Source organism: Taudactylus pleione, unplaced genomic scaffold, assembly GCF_031769625.1.
Source record: "Taudactylus pleione unplaced genomic scaffold, aTauple2 ptg000366l, whole genome shotgun sequence".
NCBI classification, from domain to species: Eukaryota; Metazoa; Chordata; class Amphibia; order Anura; family Myobatrachidae; genus Taudactylus; species Taudactylus pleione.
The window spans coordinates 1,330,125-1,354,220 of record NW_028284767.1 but is presented as its reverse complement, the minus strand read 5'-3'; the positions used below and the strand labels follow the sequence as shown (position 1 = coordinate 1,354,220).

The 24,096-nt window shown below is 39.5% G+C and overlaps 1 protein-coding gene across 7 annotated transcripts in view; it reads right to left on the bottom strand.

Annotated features, from left to right (window-relative positions):
• Positions 1-9,113: 9,113 nt before the first annotated feature.
• SPHK2 (sphingosine kinase 2) overlaps positions 9,114-24,096 on the bottom strand; it is a 32,651-nt gene continuing 17,668 nt past the window's right edge. For all 7 annotated transcript variants that reach the window (XM_088444538.1, XM_088444537.1, XM_088444539.1 and 4 more), the window contains exons 3-6: positions 18,515-18,664; positions 18,328-18,422; positions 15,766-15,881; positions 9,114-13,861 (exon numbers count right to left, since the gene is read on the bottom strand). In XM_088444538.1, the coding sequence (XP_088300664.1) occupies positions 12,853-13,861; positions 15,766-15,881; positions 18,328-18,422; positions 18,515-18,664 (1,370 nt within the window). In that variant the 3' untranslated portion in view covers positions 9,114-12,852. The remainder of the gene's footprint in view (positions 13,862-15,765; positions 15,882-18,327; positions 18,423-18,514; positions 18,665-24,096) is intronic.

Sequence of the window (24,096 nt, the reverse complement as noted above, 5' to 3'; positions counted from 1 at the left end):
AAATAAGAGCGAATCGGTAAGAAAGTACACATCAAATTGGTTGACAACATATCAAATACATTGCCGGGTTTAGTTCCATCTCAACAAACCAGACAGTACGTAATCTCCTTAGCTGGCTAAGTGCAAGCTATTGCCTTCTGTACCTTTCACATTACAGTACTATATTGTTTTCCAGTGTATGTAGACAAGAAGTCTGTAGTGCATAAAAGAGCTTCCTTATCACAATTTTGTCTCAAGTATGCCTAAACCTACAATACAAAGTGGGTCACATAGAGCTGGACCTACGTCTGATTTATTTGTGTAAAATACAGATTTCCTTACTGTCCATGGGTACTAGAAAAAGCAGAGGTGATTGTGCAAGTTGTGGCACATCTTACACTTACAACTCCTTAGGACTAGAGAGGCAGACAGGGGAGGGAAGTTGCAGACAAGTATAGGCCATGTATAGTAAGAGATCAAGTTGACATGGACATATGAATATCTGTTTCAGGTGCAACAATATGCAGCGATGATAATGATTAGCAGCACACGCTAATGCTGCCCATCCACTAGACGAGCTGAAAACGACTGAACGATTACAATGTCGTTATCGTGCAGTTTGTGATGAGCCTGCACTGAACAAGCAGTCATTCAGTGCAGGCTCTTCAGTCATCTGCAAATATGCTCAACCTGACGTTATCGTTTGCATGATGATAGATGTCCAATATGACCAGCGTGCATGCGCATTGCTGGTCGTATTAGACATTAAACTGCACGATTTGCGGGCGATTACCAAGCGATAACGACGGTCGATATCGCTCAATCACTAGGTTTAATCGCCTAGTGGATGGGCATCCTAACGGTTTATGATTGGATGATCGTGGATTGATCTCACTAGTTTATTTGTAGTTAATGTAATTTCTATTTCTATTTCATTACATTTTTGATTAAATTAATGCAAAAGTCTCATTAAACAGTCAAGAAAATGTTCTCTCGTATATATATCCTGTCATTAATTATATTGTGTACAAGTAGGGTAATGCAAAAAGGTGCATTTACTACTCTTTCCCTTCGCTATTGAGGGATGCAAGTAGTTATTACTTCTGACTTATTCCTACTGCAGATACTAGTGATGTATGCCAGGAGGCATATTGATGTGTGTCACAAAACACATACATGTGTAACTTTATTATTCAGGATTGTGTCTTTTCCTACATACAGTACAGTACTGCATCCAACTCCACATGAGCCTCAAATTGTCTTTTAGAAATAAGTAACTATTACCATTCACAAATTATTATATATCACGTTTTGGATAAAAGCGTTCGCTGGTGCAAACTTGTCACAGATAAGTGTGTATCGCGCTATCCAATTCCCGAAGTGTTTGCATGTGCGAAAACTCCATAGACAGAAACCGGCAAAAAGTTTTCACCATCCCAGAGCAGGTGAAAAAAAAAATGTGCAAAATCCCTATTTTTGGCAAAAAATGTGGGGACTTGGTTCAGAACCCTTTGGACACCCCCCTAATGCCTAAGTAGGCAAAAATGATTTTTTATTTAACTTAATTCCCCCTAAAAGTGACTTGTTATTTTTGGGGTGAAAAAGAGTGTTGGAAAATGGGTTTAAAAGTACTGGGTCAGGTATTCTGAGGTGCTGTAAATGTACCCCCAATGTAACTGCAGTAATTATTTTCTCAAAAAAATATTGCTTTTTATCAATTTTCCACACTTATGCAAATATTCATAGAACCATTTCACACAATTTAAGAACCCAAAATACTTTTATTAGGGCTAGTAATACACTTCTATATTGATTTCTTTTGTCAGTTAGGCTTTTTATGGGTACAGACAGATTTCTCCAAAATGGGCTGTACTTTGCTAGTTTCGCAATGAGAAATTATTGCTAATAACGGGAACGCGCATTGCGGAAATATGCAAAAATATCGCACCAAAACTGGCAAACTCTGCTCCAGCGATTAGTTTTCATTTTATCGCTGCTAATTGAATCAGGCCCAAAGTTTTGAAGGAATTTCTTCTCTCTACACAGTGAATTTCCTATCAATCGCACTGAATGACTGACTATGGGACACCTGCAGCCAGAAAAAGGGCTGTTAACCCAACAACTTGCACTCAGCTACAAGGCAAATTTAATACAACGTAAAACCTCAAGATCTACATCTACTAGTTACTAACACCCACCTAAAAAAAATTATCGCAATTAGACTTTCTGGTCAGGGAAAGATTAATTAATTAAATAAAAAATATATAAGTAAAATAACTAAAATATTACCTGGGAGAATCTATAAAGCTCCTCATAAGAAAGCCATTTCCAAAGATAAAAAGTTTCAAAGATTAGGAGTCACTAATTAAAAGTTTATTACCCTTCGTTGAAGCTCAAAGGTTCTTAGAAAGTTTTGTAATGCTCTTTGTAAATGTATAAATTAATTAATATATATATATATATATATATACACACACACACACAAATATAATTCATTTAAAAAAAAATTATGGACAAAGCTAAGTTAAATAATTTTCCTATATACAGTAAGGTAAAAATTCAGAATGTGGCTTCCTCAGTTACACGAGTAGGGAAGTGAGGAAATATAGCATAAAACTTTTTTGGAGGAGTGGTCTGGATAAGGTGATTTATGAAATTATTGATAACTAAAATTTGAAACAAATAACAGTTGACTAAATTAAATAACAACAGGTACAAAATAAGCTGTAAATGAGACTGTCCTTTTCTGAAGTGTACTCTTTCACTGACATTTTTTCACCATGACTCAGCCCCCAGGAATGCAGCCGAAGTTAGGACCTACTTCCTTCAACAATATGAAATCTCTCAATCTTCAAGAGATCATTATGGTTTGGGTACACTGCAACATGAATAATGCATGCACATCTGAACTACACAATGTTTCTTTGGCTTGTACATGAACTGTATAATTTATCAGGCTTAGCTCATCAAGGGAACACAATTTGCAGCTTTTGCATCTTAATTGGTGCCTGGAAGACATTAACTATACACAGAATAGCTTGCAGCATTACAGGCCGATCTCTCATCTATCAGTCTAGGATGTGTTATTTGCTATAATAAAGTCACTATGAACTTACTGCCTGCATGGATAGCAAAAGAGATGAGCGAAATTGCAGCACAATTTCATGCAAATGAGCTTAGTGGCAGAACAAGTCATTTCTCAGATTCCCACCTTCTCGATTCCACACTGGGTCCGATTGAGTCGATCCTATTTCTTATCATGGACACAAATGGAGAGAGTTTTGCATGCAAGTTTATGCATTTTTGCATATCTCCGTACTATTCTGAATAAGACGTAACTAAGGCATTTTAGGCAGTGAACACAATTACACGTAACTGCCCTGACGTGCAGGAGTGTCATGGGTGTGCATACAAAGCTTTGTGTGTTCCTGATTTGCGTACATGACAAAAGGAATCCTGTTTCTTACAGGTCTCTTGTACCTAGCACGGGGCTGGTGCTAGTACCAATATGAATTAGGACTGTTGTGTTAGTTTGTGTAAAAGCGATGGCACAGCTTAATGCTTGCAGATGCACAAACTCCCGTATTAGCACTACGGTAAATAAGGCTTCCGCAGCCGCACACACCTACAGCTACTTTTTCTGTGACTCAAAATTAGCCCATTTGTAAAATTCCTGTAGATAGAACTTATAGAGGGCAATTCAATTATCCGCAAGGTTCTTGCTAATGTATGGAAATGCATTAACGAACATTACAACCGTGTCAGCATGATATGTTCGTATTGTCCTGTCCACACATAGAACACATACAATATGTCGATAAACTATGTATTCCGGAGATCTTGCTTGTTGTAGTTCGCATTACAAAGAGCCATGAGCAAGAAACAAGCGAGATTGGTCGACGTAAGACTGGGAATACTTAAGGCCAACGAAAAGTGCAAAATGTGCTGCTGGAATGAGGCGAATAGTGTGTGGAACGGTTCTAAAGATTATGTTAGATAGCGATTAAGAAGAAAAAATACATGAATATCCTTGGAAAGTGCGAGCAGGAACATTACAAAGTTTATCTTGTACTGAAAATATTTCTACATTTTATTGAATAATTCACATATTTTCCTCTCTTAGGAAGGAAACAGGTGTTTCCAGCAAAGACTCTAGATAATTGCTAATGGAATGGGGTTTCCCTAGATTGGAAGAGATTCAATGACTCAGTGTTTTTGAAAGCATAACAAAGTAAATGAATTGTCTTACAGCTATTGTGCCTTGGAATATAGATCACATTCCCATCTGTGAATTTCTATTAAATGAATGCCAAGTTTATCCAACAAAAAAAGGCAATTCCATCGCATAGACATGGCTCATAAATTGCTTTTCAAACAAGGTCATTTGATGGTGATCAGTGGTGCTCTTGCTGCCAACAAATGCAGGCGAGAGGTCACTCAACAAAGAGATGAGATGTTTGTGCTGGACCTAAAGCTATAGCTGCATTCTCGCAGCAGTTTAAATGCCTCTACTGATAACAAAATAAATATAGCGTGACCTGTATGTTATTCACCAAGCGCTACTTCAGCAATGGCAGCAACATACTGTAGCGGGGGGGATACAAACCTCGAAAGAAGATAATAACAGACATATATAAAAAGCATATCGGTCACATACTGAATTCATACCAATACACCACCATGGGTAAATGAAAGCATTTACCCCAAGCATAATTAACTCTCAAAATTAGGTTTATTATATTAAAAGGATGCACAGCCCCTGCTTTCAAACATATTTTATGAAGAGGAATCTTTTTAGTTTAGCCTAAGTTATTCATATAACATGATGTAATATAATACTGGCCCAAATGTGAAGGTTTAGTTGAGCCTACAATCTAATTTATTTCTAAACCTTCAGAATGTCAATCTCATTATTTTACGATTATCGTCCTGATCACTTAATCCCACATTAGAATAGGCTATAAGAATTTAAGGAGGACCCAACCTCATTAAAAAGTATTTTTCAGACCATAATGCATACCTTTAAAAGCCAACATTGTAGGGTAAATATATCAAGCTTTGGAGAGTGATGAAGCAGATAAGTTGCCCAAGGCAACCAATCAACTTTTGTCATTTCATAGACTGCGCTAGGTAAATGAGTTAGAAACTGATTGGTTGCACTAATCAACGTCTCCACTGTATCTCTCTCCAAGGCTTAAAACATCTCCCCCTGGGTATTAAAACTGTGTGTTATGGTCCAGAGATGGAAGGAACTGCTGCATTGTAACTATAGAAGCAACTTTACTTCCTTCTCAAACTAAAAAACTTTCCATCCCTTGCCTCTTCATTGGCTGCTCGGCTACAGATAGGCAGGAGGATGCAGCCGTTGGGTGGAAAAAGAGCAGCACTGCTTTTACAGTAACAATGCAAATAGCGGGGAGAAAGAAACAGGCATGTACAGAGACACACAATCAGGAGAAGAGAGACGATAAGGGTGGCGGGTGAGGAGCCTAGAACACGGGAGAGAAATGGGGCAGTATGTATGGGTATATAGGTTAGTAAATCTAGATTGGCAATATTTATACACAAACTTCATCAACATCCATGTTCTGCATACACTAATCCAGGGGTAGGCACTTTAGCCTCTGTGGGTCTACCCCACACATCCCAACATACCCTGCCAGTGTCTTAGAATGTTCTCACAACAAAACTGTGTCAGGGCATGCTGGGATGTGTAGCTCCACAGCAGCTCGAGTGCTGCACTTTGCCTACCCCTGGGTTAGTGTATGTTTTTCATGGATGTCGATGCGCGAGTTTGTGTATAAAGGTTGCCAATCTAGATTTACTGGTTATTACTAAGGTCTTAATTTTCCTAAACAATATAGGTTTTATCTTATGATGGCATGTCTAATATTTATTATCATGTATTTATAAGGCTATGCAGAGCTTTACTACAGAGGATATTTGTCATTCACATCAGTCTATGCCCCATTGGCTTTACATAAGCACACACTAGGGTACATTTTAGTCAGCAGCCAATTAAATTGACAGTAAGTTTTCTTTTTTTTTTTTAAGGGTGTGGGAAGAAACCCATCCTAACACAGGGAAAACATACAAACTCCATGCAGAAAGAGCTGTAGTCTGGAATCAAGACTATGAACACACTTCTGTGAGTCAGCAACGTGAACCACTGTGCAACAATTTGTATGTTCTACCATGAAGGATAGTTTCTGCAGCCATTCCTTCTTTGCATTATATATTCTCAGACTTTGGCAGAGAGCAAAATTTCACTCCACCCAGGGCTCCATTCACTGTAGCCCCAGGGGCTGCTCCATGCAGCCATTTTTAATGTGGTCACATAGGTCATCTTACAGTCCGTTTTGAACATTGAGACTAAGTGGCACTGGTGAGGAGTGTGCGAGGACCAAGTAGTAGCAGTAGTCTCTGCAATATCAGGGAGATTGAGGACTCAGATGGGACCACCCTTTAACCACCCTCCACTCTACATCCATTTAAACATAAGAAATATGCAGCTTTAAAGTTCATACCATGGTCAGTGTATGGACGAAAATCACATTTACAGTGGGGCAAAAAAGTAATTGGACAGCCACAGATTGTGCAAGTTGTTGCACTGTAAAAGATGAGAGGTCTGTAATTTCCATCATAGGTACACTTCAACTGTGAGAAACAGAATCAGAACAAAAAATTCCATAAATCACATTGTATGATTTTTAAACAATTTATTTGTATATTCTTTCTGAAAAAAATATTTGGACAATCAAAAAGTTTAACTCAATACTTTGTAAAGTAACCTTGATTGGCAATTACAGAGGTCAAATGTTTCCTGTAGTTCTTGACCAGGTTTGCACACATTGCAGCATGTATTTTGGCCTACTCTTCAATGCAGATCTTCTCTAGATGTGTCATGTTTTGGGGCTGTCGCCGGGCAACACAGACTTTCAACTCCTTCCACAGATTTTCTATTGGGTTGAGGTCTGGAGACTGGCTAGGCCAATCCAGGACCTTGAAATGCTTCTTTACTCCTTAGTTGCCCGGACAGTTTGTTTGAGGTCATTGTCATGCTGGAAGACCCAGCCACGTTGCATCTTCAATGCTCTTACTGAGGGAAGGAGGTTTTTCCCCAAAATGTCACGGTACATAGCCCCATTCATCGTCTCCGTAATACGGATCAGTCGTCCTGTCCCCTTTGCAGACAAGCATCCCCAAAGCATGATGTTTCCACCACCATGCTTCACAGTGGGTATGGTGTTTTTGGGATGCCACTCATCATTCTTCTCCCTCCAAAGATGGCGTGTGGAGTTTACACCAAAAAGTTCTATTTTGGTCTCATCTGACCACATTCTCTCATTTCCACCTCTGGATCATCCAGATGGTCACGGGCAAACTTTAGACGGGCCTGGACATGTGCTGGCTTAAGCAGGGGGACCTTTCGGGCGCTGCAGGATTTGAATCCATGACGACATAATGGTAACCTTTGTGACTGTGTTCCCAGCTCTCTTGAGGTCATTGACCAGGTCTCCCCGTGTAGTTCTGGGCTGATCCCTCACCGTTCTCAAGATCATTGATACCCCACGAGGTGAGATCTTGCATGGAGCCCCTGGTTGAGGGAGATTGTCAGTGATCTTGTATTTCTTCCATTTTTAAATAAATTGCGCCAACAGTTGATCTCTTCTCACCAAGCTGCTTGCCTATTGTCGAGAAGCTCATCCCAGCCTTGTGCAGGTCTACAATTTTGTCCCTGGTGTCCTTAGACAGCTCTCTGGTCTTGGCCATGGTGGAGAGGATGCAGTCTGGCTGTTTGAGGGTGTGGACAGGTGTCTTTTATACAGTTAACCAGTTCAAACAGGTGCCATTAATACAGGTAACAAGTGGAGGATAGAAGAAGTAACCGGTCTGTGAAAGCCAGAATTCTTGCAGGATAGTAGGTGTCCAAATATTTATTTTCCGCAAGAATATACAAATAAATTGTTTAAAAATCATACAAATGTGATTTCCGGAATTTTTTGCTTTGATTCTGTCTCTCACGGTGTACCTATGATGGAAATTACAGACCTCTCTCATCTTTTAAAGTGCAACAATTTGCACAATCGGTGGCTGTCCAAATACTTTTTTGCCCCACTGTATATAAATAAGGACAAGGGCTGACATTGTGTACATAAAAAAGAAAGGATAAATTAATAGAATGTATATAAATTTGAGTCTGACTTATTATTCACTAGAATTATTTTGATGCTATATGTAAGAAAAGCTTAACCTTAAACACAAGGCTCTCTGGGAAGGTACACAGTTTCTCCAAGGCATGGCCCTTTGTTCCTGAACAACATACACAAAACTACGTGGGAGTAATCACTTTTGCATAAACTATGATGCCTTACATATTGGTCCTTATTTTTACTTGCATGGGTAGACGCCACAAACCACCCCAAATACTGAATTACCAATTTACCCTACTCTGCTCTTAGGAAGACGGAAGTAAAATGCATAAAGCTCATAAAGCTAAGCAAGTAATGAAGGAAAGTTTCAAATGCCTACTGAAACTATAGGTATGATGGCAGAAGAGATTTAAAGCTGCAAGAACACCTTATGCCTATAATAGTTCATATATGATAAGGGCACTGAATATAAATGCAAAGTTAACAAGTAGCTCAAAAATAACAAACAGTTTTGGGTAAATTCAAGTAAATGAGATATCAAGGGCAATCGCAGCAGCGAGAGAAGACTATCCACCCGCAGCAATAGGAAAGATCTCCCATTCAGTTACATACATTGCGTGACCTCACCTGAAGCCACTCTAAACTGAAAGGTTTACTTTTGAGTAGAATTATACTGTAAGAAACATGCTGGAAGACAAGTATCACTAATGATTTTCCCTAGGTCAGTGGTTCCCAAACTGTGTGCCGTGGCACCCTGGGGTGCCTTGGGACACTTGCAGGGGTGCCTCAGGTTGGTGGTCCAGCACCAAATCAAATTATTTATGGTCAATGTAGTGTAAATATGTGGACAAACAGAAGCACAAACCTGTCCACCAACACCACATAACTGACCCTAAGGGTGACAGGTAATCACAATGTACTTCACTTTACTACTTTATCAAAAAATTTTCTGAATTTCTCAACAACAAACTTTTGGCTTAGGGGAGCCGTGAAAACAATGCAGATACTCTAGGGTGCCGTGATTCAAAAATGTTTGGGAACCTCTGCCCTATGTCCATATTCCAAGTTTACAGTGCCTGTAAAAGTGTGCATGTAGCAGAACATAAATTAAAGAAAATAAATGAAACAAGCATCATAAAATGTATTTTTTTCTAAACAGAATTCACTTGTGCATCAAACAGCATTAACAAGACAGGGTGGCACTATGGTGAGGTATGAGCTACAGCCATAAACAGCATGGGAAAGAAACATATCTGATGTTGCAAAGAGTTTAGGAAGTATATTTATCCTATTTATTCCCTAAGAAATTAAAAACTTGACAATCAAAAGCAAAAATGTTGCAATACATATCTTAAACAGGCAGCTCAGCATTAATTTAATTACAAATATTGTTCTGACAAGTATGCATTAATAAACTAGCAGAAATGTCTTAATAAATTATAGTTCATAAAAACATCAGGACAAATGTAATTTTCTTATTACAAAACCGATCCAGTGCATCCTGAGGTTGTGGTCATTCAGTTCTGTAAAACTAGTGCAAAATGCCAATCTTATCTTCACATGCTAAACGGAACACACATAGAAGGGAGACAAAGACTTGAAATGTCAGGCAGAATGGCCAAATCCACAAAGCTCTCTGTATGAAGAGCTCTATATGAAGTAAATATCTTATTTCATAGATCAGGTTTTGTCTATTGCTAAAGGTATATTTGAGATATGGCAGCCATAATAAGACACTCCAAACATTTGTATTTATATCCCCAATGACAGTAGGATGTTTTCCAAAACCATTATAATCCATATTTCTGCTGGTATAAAGCACATAGTAAAGCTAGTTTAACACATCTACTGGTCTGCAGGAAAATCCGGCTGTCCCTGGTGCGGTCTGTATTTCATTCGACATATTCGCTACAACAACAGACCTAGTAAAGCAGTCACTATAGATAGGTTATTGACACAGGTAATCATTTTAGCTACAGAAAATTAGATATATAGATAATAAAAAGTACGGTAATGTAAATCATATCTCCCCCCCTCAATAGTAGTTCTTAGTTTTAACTACTTTCTAACACACTGCATTTTGTAGTGTGTGTGTGTATATATATATTTGTAATTTCCCCCTGCCTGCCCGGGTTAGCTCCTAGAACATTGTGTGTCATTACAGTAACTAGGCTCACGAGGCAGATGCAGACAGAGCCCATGGGAGAGCATTGTACAGTCCCACAGCCAGACGTAGAACCTGAGTTGAGATATTAAATACCCTTGGCACGTAATATTCTAGGCACTCTCTTGTGGGAACAGAGAGGCATCAGTTGTTTATGTTTAGCACACAAGACAGTATATTATACACCCTTGTGAAAGGACATAGACTCATTAAGTACATTTGTTGTGGAAATCCATTCCAATAAATAAAAAAAATGATGCCACTCATGAAAATTCAACAGAATTAATATGCTATAAATAGCATATATCAATGACACAAGGTATGACACTGCTTGAAGACAAATTATATTATGCTGAAAAGTTATCTACCAATCCTATTATATCCCGTTACTTGAAATACAGGGGTCTTTTCTAGCACTATGGGGCCCATGATTATCTTGCGCCCTATAATGGAGAACACGATAAGTGAGGTCTCATGCAAAAGCGGATATTGGCCTGGACTCCTGCTCTCCATCATCTAGGTTTATGTTTGAGGTCATGGTGATAACAGCCTAATCTGCCTGAAGTGGTGGAGGTGGGGGCAACAGGTCTCATCATGTGGTGAGGAACCGTAATAAGAATAGCTGAAACAGTCCAGAGGAAGGTGACCCTCCCATCATTCAAGTAAGACGTAGCAAGGAATTTACTTACTAAACATGCACATGGTGACTGGTAAAACCAGAAATAAACAAGCAACACGGGGGAATTCAATTGTTTTCTCGCACCCATAAGTAATAGGTGCCTGACGGGAGATTTTAAATTGTTTTGCTGATGGGCCAGAGTGTGTGGCGCCTATTACTTATCTCGCCCAAATGCACCTGCTACACCAGTGCAAAGGAATGGGCGCTCTGGCCAAACTTTTAATGGACCTCTCCTCACCACCTCATGAGGGAGTGAGCAGAAAGAATGGGCATTGTGTTATCTGCACCCATTAACAATTGATTAGCTCCTAGTCACTTTAGATGGGAAATAGGGCACCCAAAAACTATTAAATACCCGCCAATGACTACCTGACCCTTCTAATAGCAAAACTTTTCTAGAAGAACAGCCACTAAGAAATGGGAAACCATTAATGGAAACCACCTGGCCATTCCACATGAAGAGGACTTAAGAAGTGAGTAAATGTATAGAATTGAAAGAACCACGGCTTTGCTTATCTAATGCATAGGTTTGTACGTCTAGAGGAAAAGAGTGGAGAAATAAAGTTATGTGAAAAAGAAAGGCAAATATCCTGGTTGCATATGTAATACATAGAAAATGTACTCAGAAATAAAACACTATATAGGTATGGGAACGAATATCCACACTGCATGGAACTGGTTTTCTAGGGAAGTTTTATTTTTCAGCACTTAGGAGGACCATTCTTAAAATATACTAAAATAAAAAAATCACCCCCATCTTCCCTTATATTTCTCCTAGCACTCTACTCCTCCTTACATTGTTTAGCAGTGCTCATCCAGTAACTGCAGAAGTGGTGAAACTCGGCGGCTGGACCCAGGATATTTCCCAAATCCGGCATTACAGTTGACGCTTGAAGATGAGGCCATCTCCAAGCGCTACTGAAGCCAGCCAATCCACTGATTTGAGGCATGACCTGGGTTGCGCTTTTTACACTGCACAGCTACCTGGGTCCAACCCTGGTTGAGACAAGGATCGAATTCCCAGGTCACCCGACCTGGGTTCTTCTTCCCCCAAGGATCCTTTAACACAGAGCTGTGACCCAGGCAGCAGTGGAAAAGGGGTACAAGTCAGAACTTTCTGGATAAAGGGTTCTCATACCTGTATAGAATTTGTAAACACAATGATCATTAAGTGTATATTGCCACCTAAATATAAATTGCTTTCTTTGCTGAAAGATTCTTTATTCAAAAAAAATTTATTATTAGCCACAACTCATTTATTTTGAAAAATATGGGTGCCCTTTCTTCAAGTTTAGGGGGCACTGTTGCATTTGCTATAAATGTCAATCAGCAACTATTGTGCCTATGTGCAAAATAAGCACTACTACACAAAAATAGGTTTGTTTTTTTAAGTTTGCATGGAAATTAAATGGCCCCTGCTACAGACACACTGATGCCCTATCACTTTGGAACAAACTTTAAAAACAGGTGTACTCAATCCTGTTCTTAAGTTTAAATCGACCATGTTTCGGCTCAACATATAAATGATTTCTACAGAAGGCTTAATATAAAAAGTACTAGTAGGACTTTTTGAGTTTTACTATAGTTCTACTTAACTGCATTCTTAAATAAAAGCTTGCCTGAAGATTTTTCTTGCAGATTACAGTACAAAAATTACACGCAAGGAACCCATTAAAACCATGCTCCGATTGGTGACTAGCACCATGAATATAAATAGGCACATGCCACAATTCCAATTATGCAAGATTTGCTAAATTGTCTAACCCAGAACTAGCTGTTCTATTTTAAATCTATTAAATTCTAGATGAAACTGGAGGGGGTTATGGGGGAGGGAGGGAATGCTACAACGCACAAGACTGTGTAGAAATAAGTGATTCCTAGAAAGAGCTCATACGAATTCTACCAGACCCAGTGATGAGATTTCCAAGTCCATGGTGTATTTGAGCCTGAATTGGGCCATATTCTACCTGCTCCCCATCCACAGTAAGGATCCCCTTCCGTGTAAGGGGCTCTAAGCGGAATGCTCGAACAGGAACATGTACCATGTATGGGCACTCCATTCCAATGTGTGTCCCTTTTTCCATTGCCAAAAATAGGCGCACAAGAGCAGTCCGAGAGATTCCGGCTTTAACAAAGAATAAATGAATCAAACCATCATCAAAGCAGGAAAAGGGTGCTGTAAATAAGTCAGCTCCGAGATGAGTTTGATAAATGCCCAATACTAGAACAAAATCCTCTTCCACAGTTACCCAGGACTTCGGCACAGGTTGCCCTAGGGGAGGCAGAAGATCATCTTTTGGCCCATTTACTGGATTATGTGCTGGAGGTTCTACATCATTTGACAACACATGATCTTCTTGAGACTGGTCATCGGAAACCATGTCAAATGTGAACCTGGAGGTGTGCAAAGCTGTTGGTGAGCCTGGAGAAGGCGAGGTCTCAAAGCTTGGCAACTCGGTGTCAAACGTTGCAGAGCTCCGCTTATACATAACATTGCGCTCCTCACAGAGACCGATATCTGAAATGGTACGGTGTAGTTGGGTGCGCTGCAAAGGTACAAGGCTCCCATTAGGAGATAAAGTGATACTCCTGCAGATGGGACGGTGAGCATCCAGTACTGGTAGATAAGAAAGACGGCCTCTATAAGTGCGTAGTGAGGCCACCCTCACCATGGTCCCTACAGTGAAACGAGCAGAACCCATGTGTCTGTACTTCTCACTTTCTATGTCGACATCAGAGATAAAGCCCCAAGCAACACTCAGGAAAGAGAAACATCGGGCTCCAGAGCTGGTCGTCACAGATACCAGGTCCATAGGCATTACAGTACCACGGCACAGCAGTAAGATACAGTTAAGTAGCAGTTCTGATCCCATTGCCTGGTCAAACCTGAAAGAAATGCATACAGTAAGTAATTAAGCAAGTCATGCAGCTTACCAAATCACAATTCTAGCAATATTTGTTGTTTGATATTAGAATATAAAATATACATATTTTCCACTAGCTATGTTGCTATGGGTTGCAAGTTCTTGATTATTAGTGATTTGGTTTAAGAAGAGTCAATGGCCCCTCTGTCTGGGTTACAGGTCAGTTTCAAACACTGTCGAGCTTAAGTTCGGGTGAATTGAACAAATACAACTAACAGCTTCAATTTTCTCTAAATTCTATAGAACAATGATTGCTTAGCATGTACAGGGAATACACTAGCTCACTTCTAGGAGTCAGTCATGTGACAGGTGATGTGAAAGCACATGTTCCTGATATTTCAGTTTATAGCACAGGCATGCAATTACCTTTTATTTAAAAGCAATAGCGCTGCAGTTCACACATTGTAAAATACGAAACTAGCATGCTTCAAGATAACGGATATTTATTTCTAACAATCTAGTTTGCTCCAACCCCAGACATGTGAAAAGGCCCACACAGACCTGGGTAAAAAGCACACGAACTGCAGGGTATTCATCAGCTTACCACATCTGATTTACAATGCATGCCTGCCAGCATTTAGCAACTTTAAACATTTTTAATTATTTGGTAGCAATTTTAATGACTTAGGTTTGAAATATCTTTGATACATCTATGAGAATCTTGGGGAAGTTTCTGTGGCAATGTGGAGGTAATACAGAAGAAGTGCTTTCTGACCAGATAGCAAGAGTTTGGCTCTTCTAGTATCTATACATTTAAAAAAAAAAATCAGCTAAAAACTTAAAATTGGCTTCCATGTAAGTACGCAATACAGACCTGCAAAACTTTCTATATTTGAGATACTATGTTCTGTGCTGGCAAAGTTGTAATCCACTTGGTGGAACATAAAGTACAATATGTAATTGTTTCCACTATTACTGTTGCCAGTTAACCATACAATATAAAAATGCAAAACTGAGAACTTCAAATATATTACATGGAACTCTTTCACATTTTATTTAGAACACTGATGTTTATATGTGTAGGTCACAAATAAAAAAAGAAAAAAACACTGGATGCATACTGAAAAATAAACTTTTATATCACCACTATGTGACATCATTTGCGCAAATTTACATTTCTGCTAAAATGCATTAGGTTTGTGGCCCAACAAGGAGAAGCTTGCAGAGGAGCGGACGTTTGCACAGACTGTTGGAAGCATTTAAGTGGATTGAGGTCATCCCCTGCAAGGCACAGAGTTATGTGGAGCAGTGTAAAAATAAGATTTAATTTTGCCGATTATCATTACTGAAATGATAAAGATGTGGAGAGGGAACGTTTTGTAGGGACGTTCTTTAATATGCAGTGGGGTACACAGCAAAAATTCTCTACTTAGACCCTTAACCAATTTTTGCGTCTCAACGTTGGACTTACAGGTGAATATGTGCATAATTGCTGACCTGCATTTACGTGAACACTCCTGTTACTGAACATCACCTATGTGAGAATGTCTCTTCCTACCCCTGTTCCGCCTCTCCGATAAAGTATGATATATGCAAAATGCGCGGGGGTAGTCATATACATTTACGCGTGTATTCACTTTCTGAGCATGTGCGAGTGAAATCACACAAATTACTCTACAAAAACTGGACTACGTGCCAGCCCCTGTGAGCTTCATAACTTGGCCCTCAACGACTGATTAAATTGTAATTTTAAAAAGAATTAATTTAATTGCAGGGTGCCTTTATATGCACTAAGAATACTCCACAGGGATTAGTAATCTACATTTTCTTCCCATCGCCTCGTCTTTTACCATGTGTAAAGAAAGCCTTCTTTAATTTGTTTCTGCTTTAATGGGGATGCATCAAGCTAATGAATACATTTCTTACCCTGCATTAAAGTTAACAGCTCCAGCCAAGGCATTTCCTGAGCCACACGGGAGAATTCCAATAGGCATCTTAATTGCATCCTCCCAATCAGGGCGTTCCATCAAACCATTAACAACCTGAGTAGAATGTATAATGACATTAGACAAGAAATATATTTAGGACAGCTAAAGCACATTGAATATATATGATCTACACTGCATTACGCAGGTCAGAGAGGGAAACCTATACAAGCGCACTGATATCTCACGCTCCCATCTTCCCCTAACGTAGACTATTTCCTCCAGCATCCTAAATTCAGTGGTTGATATAGCTCACCCTGGGTTTCATCAGATAAGCGGGTATGTAAAGTTTTCTATTGCAAGTTTAATTCTTTATTTTGCTTATTAAACATTTTAACGTTACAGCCAATATTTTAACACTAAACCATGGATGGCATAGATATAATTTTTTACCTAAACTAAATGCTAAAGAATAAAAAGAGAAACCGTAAATGGATTGTGGCAGGCAAAGCACTTTCTACTTTATGAAATACAGGTAAAATTAAGTCTTTGGATTAAAAGTTATACTAGGTCTCCAAGCAATTTAGAATGCAAGTTACTCCCACACAAAACAGATGATACAGCCACATATACTGTATGAGCATCTCTTGCAAGATCAGCAGAGTTTGCCTTTTAATAAAAAAAAAAAAAAAAAAAAAGCAACCCCCACCCCAAAGTATAACACAAATTGCGCTCTCTCTATAGACGCAATTTAGACCTATGTTTTTGTTGGAAAAACTGAACTTGAGCCCCAGAGTGTTCCTCTGGAAACCATAAAACGTGGCAAGATGGTTCTCTAACAAACATAAAAAAAACCGTAATGGAGTCTTGTCTCCATGAAGAGACTTACAACATAGTTTTCAGAATCCATGTCCTTATAATACAGGTTGAGTCTCCCATATCCAAAATGCTTGGGACCAGGGGTATTTTGGATAACGGAATATTCCTTATTTTGGAATAATTGCATATCATAATGAAATATCTTGGGAATGGGACCCCAATATACACACAGAATGCATTTATGTGTTATATGCACCTTATACACATAGCCTGCAGCTCCTTTTATACAATATTTTCAATAATTTTGTGGCTCAAGCAAAGTTTGTGTACATACATGAAATAAATTTATGTTTCATTTACACCCTATACACACAGCCTGAAGGTAATTTTATACCATATTTTTAATAATTTGTGCCTTAGACAAAGTTTGTGTACATTGAACCATCAAAAATCAAAAAGGTTTTATTATCTCAGTCATGCCAAAATTATTCCGTAATTCGGAATATTCCGTATTTCGGAATATTTGGATATGGGAGACTCAACCTGTAATGTATGAGGTTATGTAACCTTGTTACCATCACATATGAAAGGCATTGGACTTGAAACAAACAATAAATGATCTTCATTTACATATAAGAGAAGAAAAACAGCTACAACTTCTAAAGCCAAACAAACAATCATACACAGAAGCCTAGGCATTTAAAGCTATAGGCAAATAAGGAATCGCCAGAAAGAAAAATCTTGAGGGCGCTAATCCAACAGGTGACAGTATAATTATCCCAAAATAACTGCAGCTCTCAACTAAGGGTGTTGTACCCATTATTAATGCAATCCAGAAAAAAATATATGTAGGCCTAAAACCTAACCAGAGAGCGCTGTTAGATTGGTTGAGATACAAAAATTATTTATTCACATAAAATTAAAATGCATATATTGACATAAAAAATATATTAAATAATTAATTGACCACACATAAGAAGCCGGCAATTCAATGGTTAATATTATATACCATGACAATAAAAATAATGAATAAAAAAGCAATAACCATATATCAATATAATTAATTAGTATGCACTGTAGAAGGGCTTTACTCCTGATGAAAAAACAGTGGCCTGTCTTATTTAGACATCTCATATAGTTCAAATAAACAGGACTTATCCACAGCTTGTCACTGGCAAATTTTTGTATCTCAACCAATCTAACAGCGCTCTCTGGTTAGGTTTTAGGCCTACAAATAAGGAATCGGTATGGAATCCCGGGTCCCGCATGGCCGGCAGTTCAATTCCCGGCAGCCCGACAGATCAGCAGAGCCCGGCAGCGGAAGCCCGACAGCACTGGAAATCCTGATCGTCCCTAAGGTAAGTATAAACTAAATAATGTTGCATCTATTCCTTAATTACAACTAAAGGATAACTAAACAGCTAGATTACTGCAAGAAAATGACTCGGACCATTGAGGCAAGTGAGACGTCGTGATAACTAACGGGTGCTACACAGTTTCTGTTTAACAAACACCCCTTCTATTTATTTCTGAACATTTTATTAGTAGCTTATACAGCAGAGTGTTTTATTGAGTTAAATGTAACAAATTGTAGTAGCCTTTATCTGTCCGAGGTCTTCGTGTCACAGGTTTAGAAGTGTGCAGCACATTTCTGTTCAATAACATTGTTAAACATTTATTCTTAATAATAAAAACTTTAACTTAATTATGGAAAATGATCAATGAGAAAGTTAACAGACACTACCTCAAATAGCAGTCCATCTCCAGAAATGACTACGATCCCATCCCACTCTCCTAAATTGATGCTCTGCATCAATTCTCGAGCATGATTTTGTCTTTCTACAAATAAACATAGGAAAGAAGCAATATTGTAAGTGGTCACAGAAACACTAGATGCAACAGCAGAAACAGCTGCACAGTACAAGGACTACCTGTTTGTACAAGGTTATAACTAATATCTGCTTCTGTGATAATAGGCAGGATGTGTGTGTGACACTGTTGTAGGGCATTGCCTCGTCCTCCACAGGGGTTCACTAAAAGCATTAGGCGCCGAGGTTTAGGCTGAAGATCTGGAACAACATCTGAAATAAATGAGAAAAGGTGAAAAATGTATAAAATAATAAAAACATCAGGAGTTTATATAATTCTACAGTATTGTTTTAATGATTTTGACGGATATATATGTATATATAAAAAAAAATAGTATGTTCAGGGCACTCCGTACTCCAAATAGCTTCGGCCGGTGCCCTCACAATAAAGTAGAATATAAACCCACCAGGGTGCGGCACTTACGGCTCAGTCATGCAAAATAAATACTGCGGATAGCACTATCATGTGACAGAATGCTCCAGGTGGATGACATCAGTCAACTGCGCGGCAGCAGGGCGGGTGAGCGGTCCCCCCCTGCACACCGACATTCATGAGGTGGACAAGGGTATATAAAGGTATGTTTTTTTATATAATTTTTTTATCCTGATAACAATATGAAATAATATATTGAAACGTTGATTTACCAACACGCTATCCGCAGCATTTACTTCAGATGACTGAGCCGCGAGTGCCGTACCGTGGCATATATATATATATATATATATATATATATATATATATATATATCTATCTATTATAAAATATCTATCTATCTATCTTCAAATGCTACTAACTAGACTCAGTGGAAGAGAGCCTTCCGTAACCTCTTATTAATTGAATGCTGACCAATCACAAGGAGATGTCCCAATTTGGACAGAGTAGAAGACTAAAGGCCCCCGCACATCAGCAATTGATTGCAGCAATCGTGCAATCTGCAATCGATTAAAAAAAAGGGAAAGATTTTTATACAAAATCGATTGCAGATTGCACGATTGCTGCAATCAATTGCTGATGTGCGGGGGCCTTTAGTCTTCTACTCTGTCCAAATTGGGACATCTCCTTGTGATTGGTCAGCATTCAATTAATAAGCGGTATGGAAGGCTCTCTTAGTTATTGTGGAAGGTTATCAGATCTACAATTATGTATTTACACTAGAAAATAAAAACATTTTGGCAGAGATGTGATCTCTTGGTCCATATTCTAAGTAACCTATTCAGTTTTCATTATAATCAACAATAGAGAGTAATGGAAATGTATAAAATGATATTAGTTTTTAACAAAAATGCATAGGGTACAGAGGCTCTATCCGACTATAAGCTCCCGAGTAAGAAACTACAGATGTGTCCTCACTCGTCTATGCTGCGGTCACGCCATGCAGACCCTCTTGGCGCGCCTGGTTCTGTGAGACTGCACTAGCGCCGGGCTTCTTTTCTTGCCACAAATGCTTCTAAGTTGCAATGCGATGCAAGTAGGACACACCAGGAGAGTCTGCAGATGAATTTGATATGTGACACTTATATACGTGTGTGTGACAGAGTCTCTCAATCAGCGTACAAAGAGCTACGATGCAACGGACACAGCTTTTTTTCACACCAAGTTAGTTTTCAGTCTCAGTTGCACACAGATAAACATGTGTCACATATCACATTAAGACTTAGGCCTGGATTCAATTAGCGGGAAAGCCGAGATCGGCGATAAGCCTGATGTTTTAGCCTCATTCGCCTGTTTTGAGGCAAAGTTTTCGCCTACTTACACAATGCGCGTTCCCGCTTTTCGCCCTATTCAATTGTAAAACAGGCGGAAACGCATATGTGTGAATGAATGCAGCGAATAGGACAGGTTTTTTGGGGAAAATCAGTCTGTACCCCCTAAAAAGCCTAACTGAGCCAGGGAATAAATATAGAAGTGTATTAATAGCCCTAATAAAAGTAATTAGGGATCTTATATCGAGTCAAAGGGCTTTTATATGCATATTTGCATATGTGTTGAAAAATGATATAAAGCAATGTCTTTTGTGAAAAATGTGTACTAGTGTATTTTTGTGACTGTAAAGTGCAGATTTCTATTTTTCTTTAAAAAAAATACACCTGCTGCAGCCACCTGCAATCCTAAAAACACCTGCCCCATCCATACAGCACCCCAAAATACCTGTCCCAGTACTTTAGTGCCATTTACAAACACTTTTTACATTTTTGCCCCAAAAATGACATGTCTTTTTTTTATGGTGAATTAAGATTTTGTCCAAATTGGTCATTAGGGGCGGTGGGGGATTTGGGCGTCTAAAGGGTTCTGAACAAAGTCCCCACATTTTTAGGCCAAAATGGGGATTTTTGCGCATCTTTTCTCCTGCCTCTGGGTGGAAAAAGTTTTTCGCCTGTTTTTGCCCATGTAGTTTTTGCCCAGGCGAAAAACTCCTGAAATTGATTAGGGCGATACTTCGGAAAGTGGTGAAAACCTCGTATGGGCGAAAACTTTTCTCCGATCGCGGCTTTTCGCCTCTAATTGAATACGGGCCTTAGACACATTTCGACAAAAGAAAAAGATGTCTGACGCTAGCAGAGTTGCCCGGGACCTGGCAGGTCACTCACGCCAGCCATATCATGCTGCATGATAAGAGATCAGACTATGGGGGGGATTCAATTAGTCGCGGTAACTTACCACAGGCTAATTAAAGCAGCAGGGTTATCAATTAGAGACGAAGACAGCCCACAGGCTGCAGTGAACGAGGTTTTCAAGCCAGAGCTGGCTCGAAAAGAAATACACGTTAAAACGCCTGTTAGCAGGTGCCGTGACTGTATTACCCATAGGTCCAGGAACTATGAATTAATGTGTGTTAAATTACTGTGTTATCAGGTGGGAAAAAGGGGCACTAAATCAATAGTTCCGGGCATTAAAGTCCAAACCTACCAACCTTTTTCACCCGCGGTATATTAATACTGCTAATTGAATTCTGCCCTATATGTTTGACATTAAAAAACTCTTTTTAGTGAGTTCCTATAAACAGTTAGGAGTTTCCCTTTGACTGTTTTTGGCAAACGCCTTCACAGCTGGATTCTCAATTGAAGCATGTCAGAGTGCTTATTAGTCCTACAACTAGGGGCAAGGCTAAACCATGGAGATTCTATATTCATACAGACATGGGAGAAAGTGAAATCCAGCAACCAAGTGTATTTTTATCCAAATTCATCTCCAAAAGTGTAGACAATAAATAACATGGCAAGTTTTAGGAGGTCGTGACGGCTTCAGAATTTCAATGTAAAGCACACCATATTGCAGTGTGCCAGATTGCGCACTGTAGCGAATGGCACTACCCTCTACTTACAATAGTCGGAATCAGCAGCACCATGGCTGGATGCCAACAAGCAGGCCCAGTGAGGAGCCAGAAGCCCATCTTCTAATTCATAATATATTAATGACGCTGTAGCGGATTTGGTTTTGACTTGGAAATATAGTGTATGGTACTCATTAGGCAGGATCAAATGTTTTTTTTTTTTTTAAATAAAGAGGGTGGGATTGGGGAAAGCTATATCATTTTTTCTAGCCTAGGTGTGGTCACAACCAGGCTGGTTATTTCCCTATGCATTTATTCTACAGTAAGCTCCCAGTCTACTATGTAACATTTGCTGGAAAACACTGTATAGCAGTTTATATTTCACAGCATACAGATTATGCTTTATGTTTACTTAAGGGACATATATGGGATTGCTAGCAAGGCACTCATGTTTAAAAGGGAAAGGATAAATAATTAATGAATACCTCACCTCTAATGTGTGGCCAATCCTCTTGCGAGGCTTTCCTACACTTTCTTTCCTCACAGTACCTCTTGAATCAATCAGGCTTTTGTTTCCAACACATCAAGGAGACTGCAATGACTAAGGTGGTCAATGATTGATCACTGATAAACACAACATTAGTATTGACCATTTAAATGTCATTTTAAGATTTATCAGAACACTGATCATCAGAACATCACAACATTGAGACTCATTTCCTCGGCGGCTGCTCCTCTCTGCATCTGCTGGGTGGGTGGAGCTGCCAGGCTGCTCAATCAGCAGTGATTGGCTGCACGGCAGACACTGGGGGAGTGTGTAAAGATGCAGAGGGGCCATCAGGTCCCTTTGAGATTTTCGGTACAGATCTCTCTTCACGGATGCAAATGAATGGATTTGATCAAGTGAGTTAATGTACCTCCTTATTCACCATTGGGTTGAGGATTGCATACTTACCCACTTTGGTGTACAACGCTATTTTTATTAGCAGTGCTTATTAACCTAATAATCAAAATTTCCCCCCTCCTCTCCCATTCTTGTAAACTGTAGGGGGTTTGCTCAGCACTCATGGAGATGCTGGGCTGTCCCCACGCTCTTCCAGCAGTGCGAATATATGCATCTATTCATTCGCCATGCGGGTGGGGACGGCTGTTTCAGCGGAGCATCGCCATAAGGGCAGGGTGCATTTCAGCAACTTTAAATTGGTCAGGGCCCATGCCCCGTTGAAACTGCAAAACGGGAAGACTGCGATTTATCGTTACGATCCACAATGGAGCGATGCATCATACAATATATTTTATAGTGTACCCAGCTTAACAGGGTGTTACTTTTTGTGACCCACTACAATTACCCACAATTCGATGATGCCCCTCCCCCTGAAAAGCAGCAGATTTTGTTTCGTAAACATAGCCACTAATGGTTGGGTGACAGCTGTTGGATACCTTTTATTATTAATTATCCGTTATGGAGCCACAAGAGGTATGCAGAACCTTGCAAAGGGCCCAATTCAGCAAGGATAGCAAGTGAGATTACGCACGCAGTCGACCAATTGTTGCGCATGCATCGTGTGTGCATGGTCTCTCTGCGATCGGGACTGATAGCAGTGACTACGCAGACCCCTCCCAGAGTAATTGACAGGAAGTACCATTTGCGGGTGGTGAAGGGGGTGGGGTTGGTTGGAGAAATGCAGGTGTTCCAGGGTGTTTGAACGCCATTACAGGGGCGTGCATAAATTAGCCACTGCGATGCTATACAGAGCCTGAGCTCTCACTGCATACCGGAAGGTTAGCAATTTCTGAGTAAGGTCTGACCCTGTGCAAGTGTGTGTGAGGCTGCGATGGTACTCGACATTACCGATGGTTTCGCAGTCTTGCCAAGTATTATGAATGTGTGTAAGGTAAGGTGGGCATCCTTTACGTTGTGCTGCAACAGCATAGCGATCGCAGTGGATTAGCATATCATTGCAGTGAGACTATGTGCGCAACTGCAGCCGCGATCGTATCTGCGATCCGCACCGAACCAGGCACAAAAGTACGTAAACAAAAAAAGAAATAAAATTTTTTTTTTTTTTAAAAAGACAAATGCTGAAAACACACTTGCCGATATATCGTTCCTACAGCCGAAGAACGTTATATAGTCCAGACGATCGGTCTGTGCGTACACATAATATTTCTGAACGACGTTGTTCACCTATATAACTCGTCGGAAATGGCAGATGCGATATATCTTGCAGATTTATTGTTCACATCTGCCGGTTTGCACACATGAAGGACCACAGAATTAATTGAATATGACGTCAAAAGTGGGCAGGGAATATTCATTATTCAAATACAGTCTGCTGGATCGACATATCAGGTGGATGATGTGTGTGCATA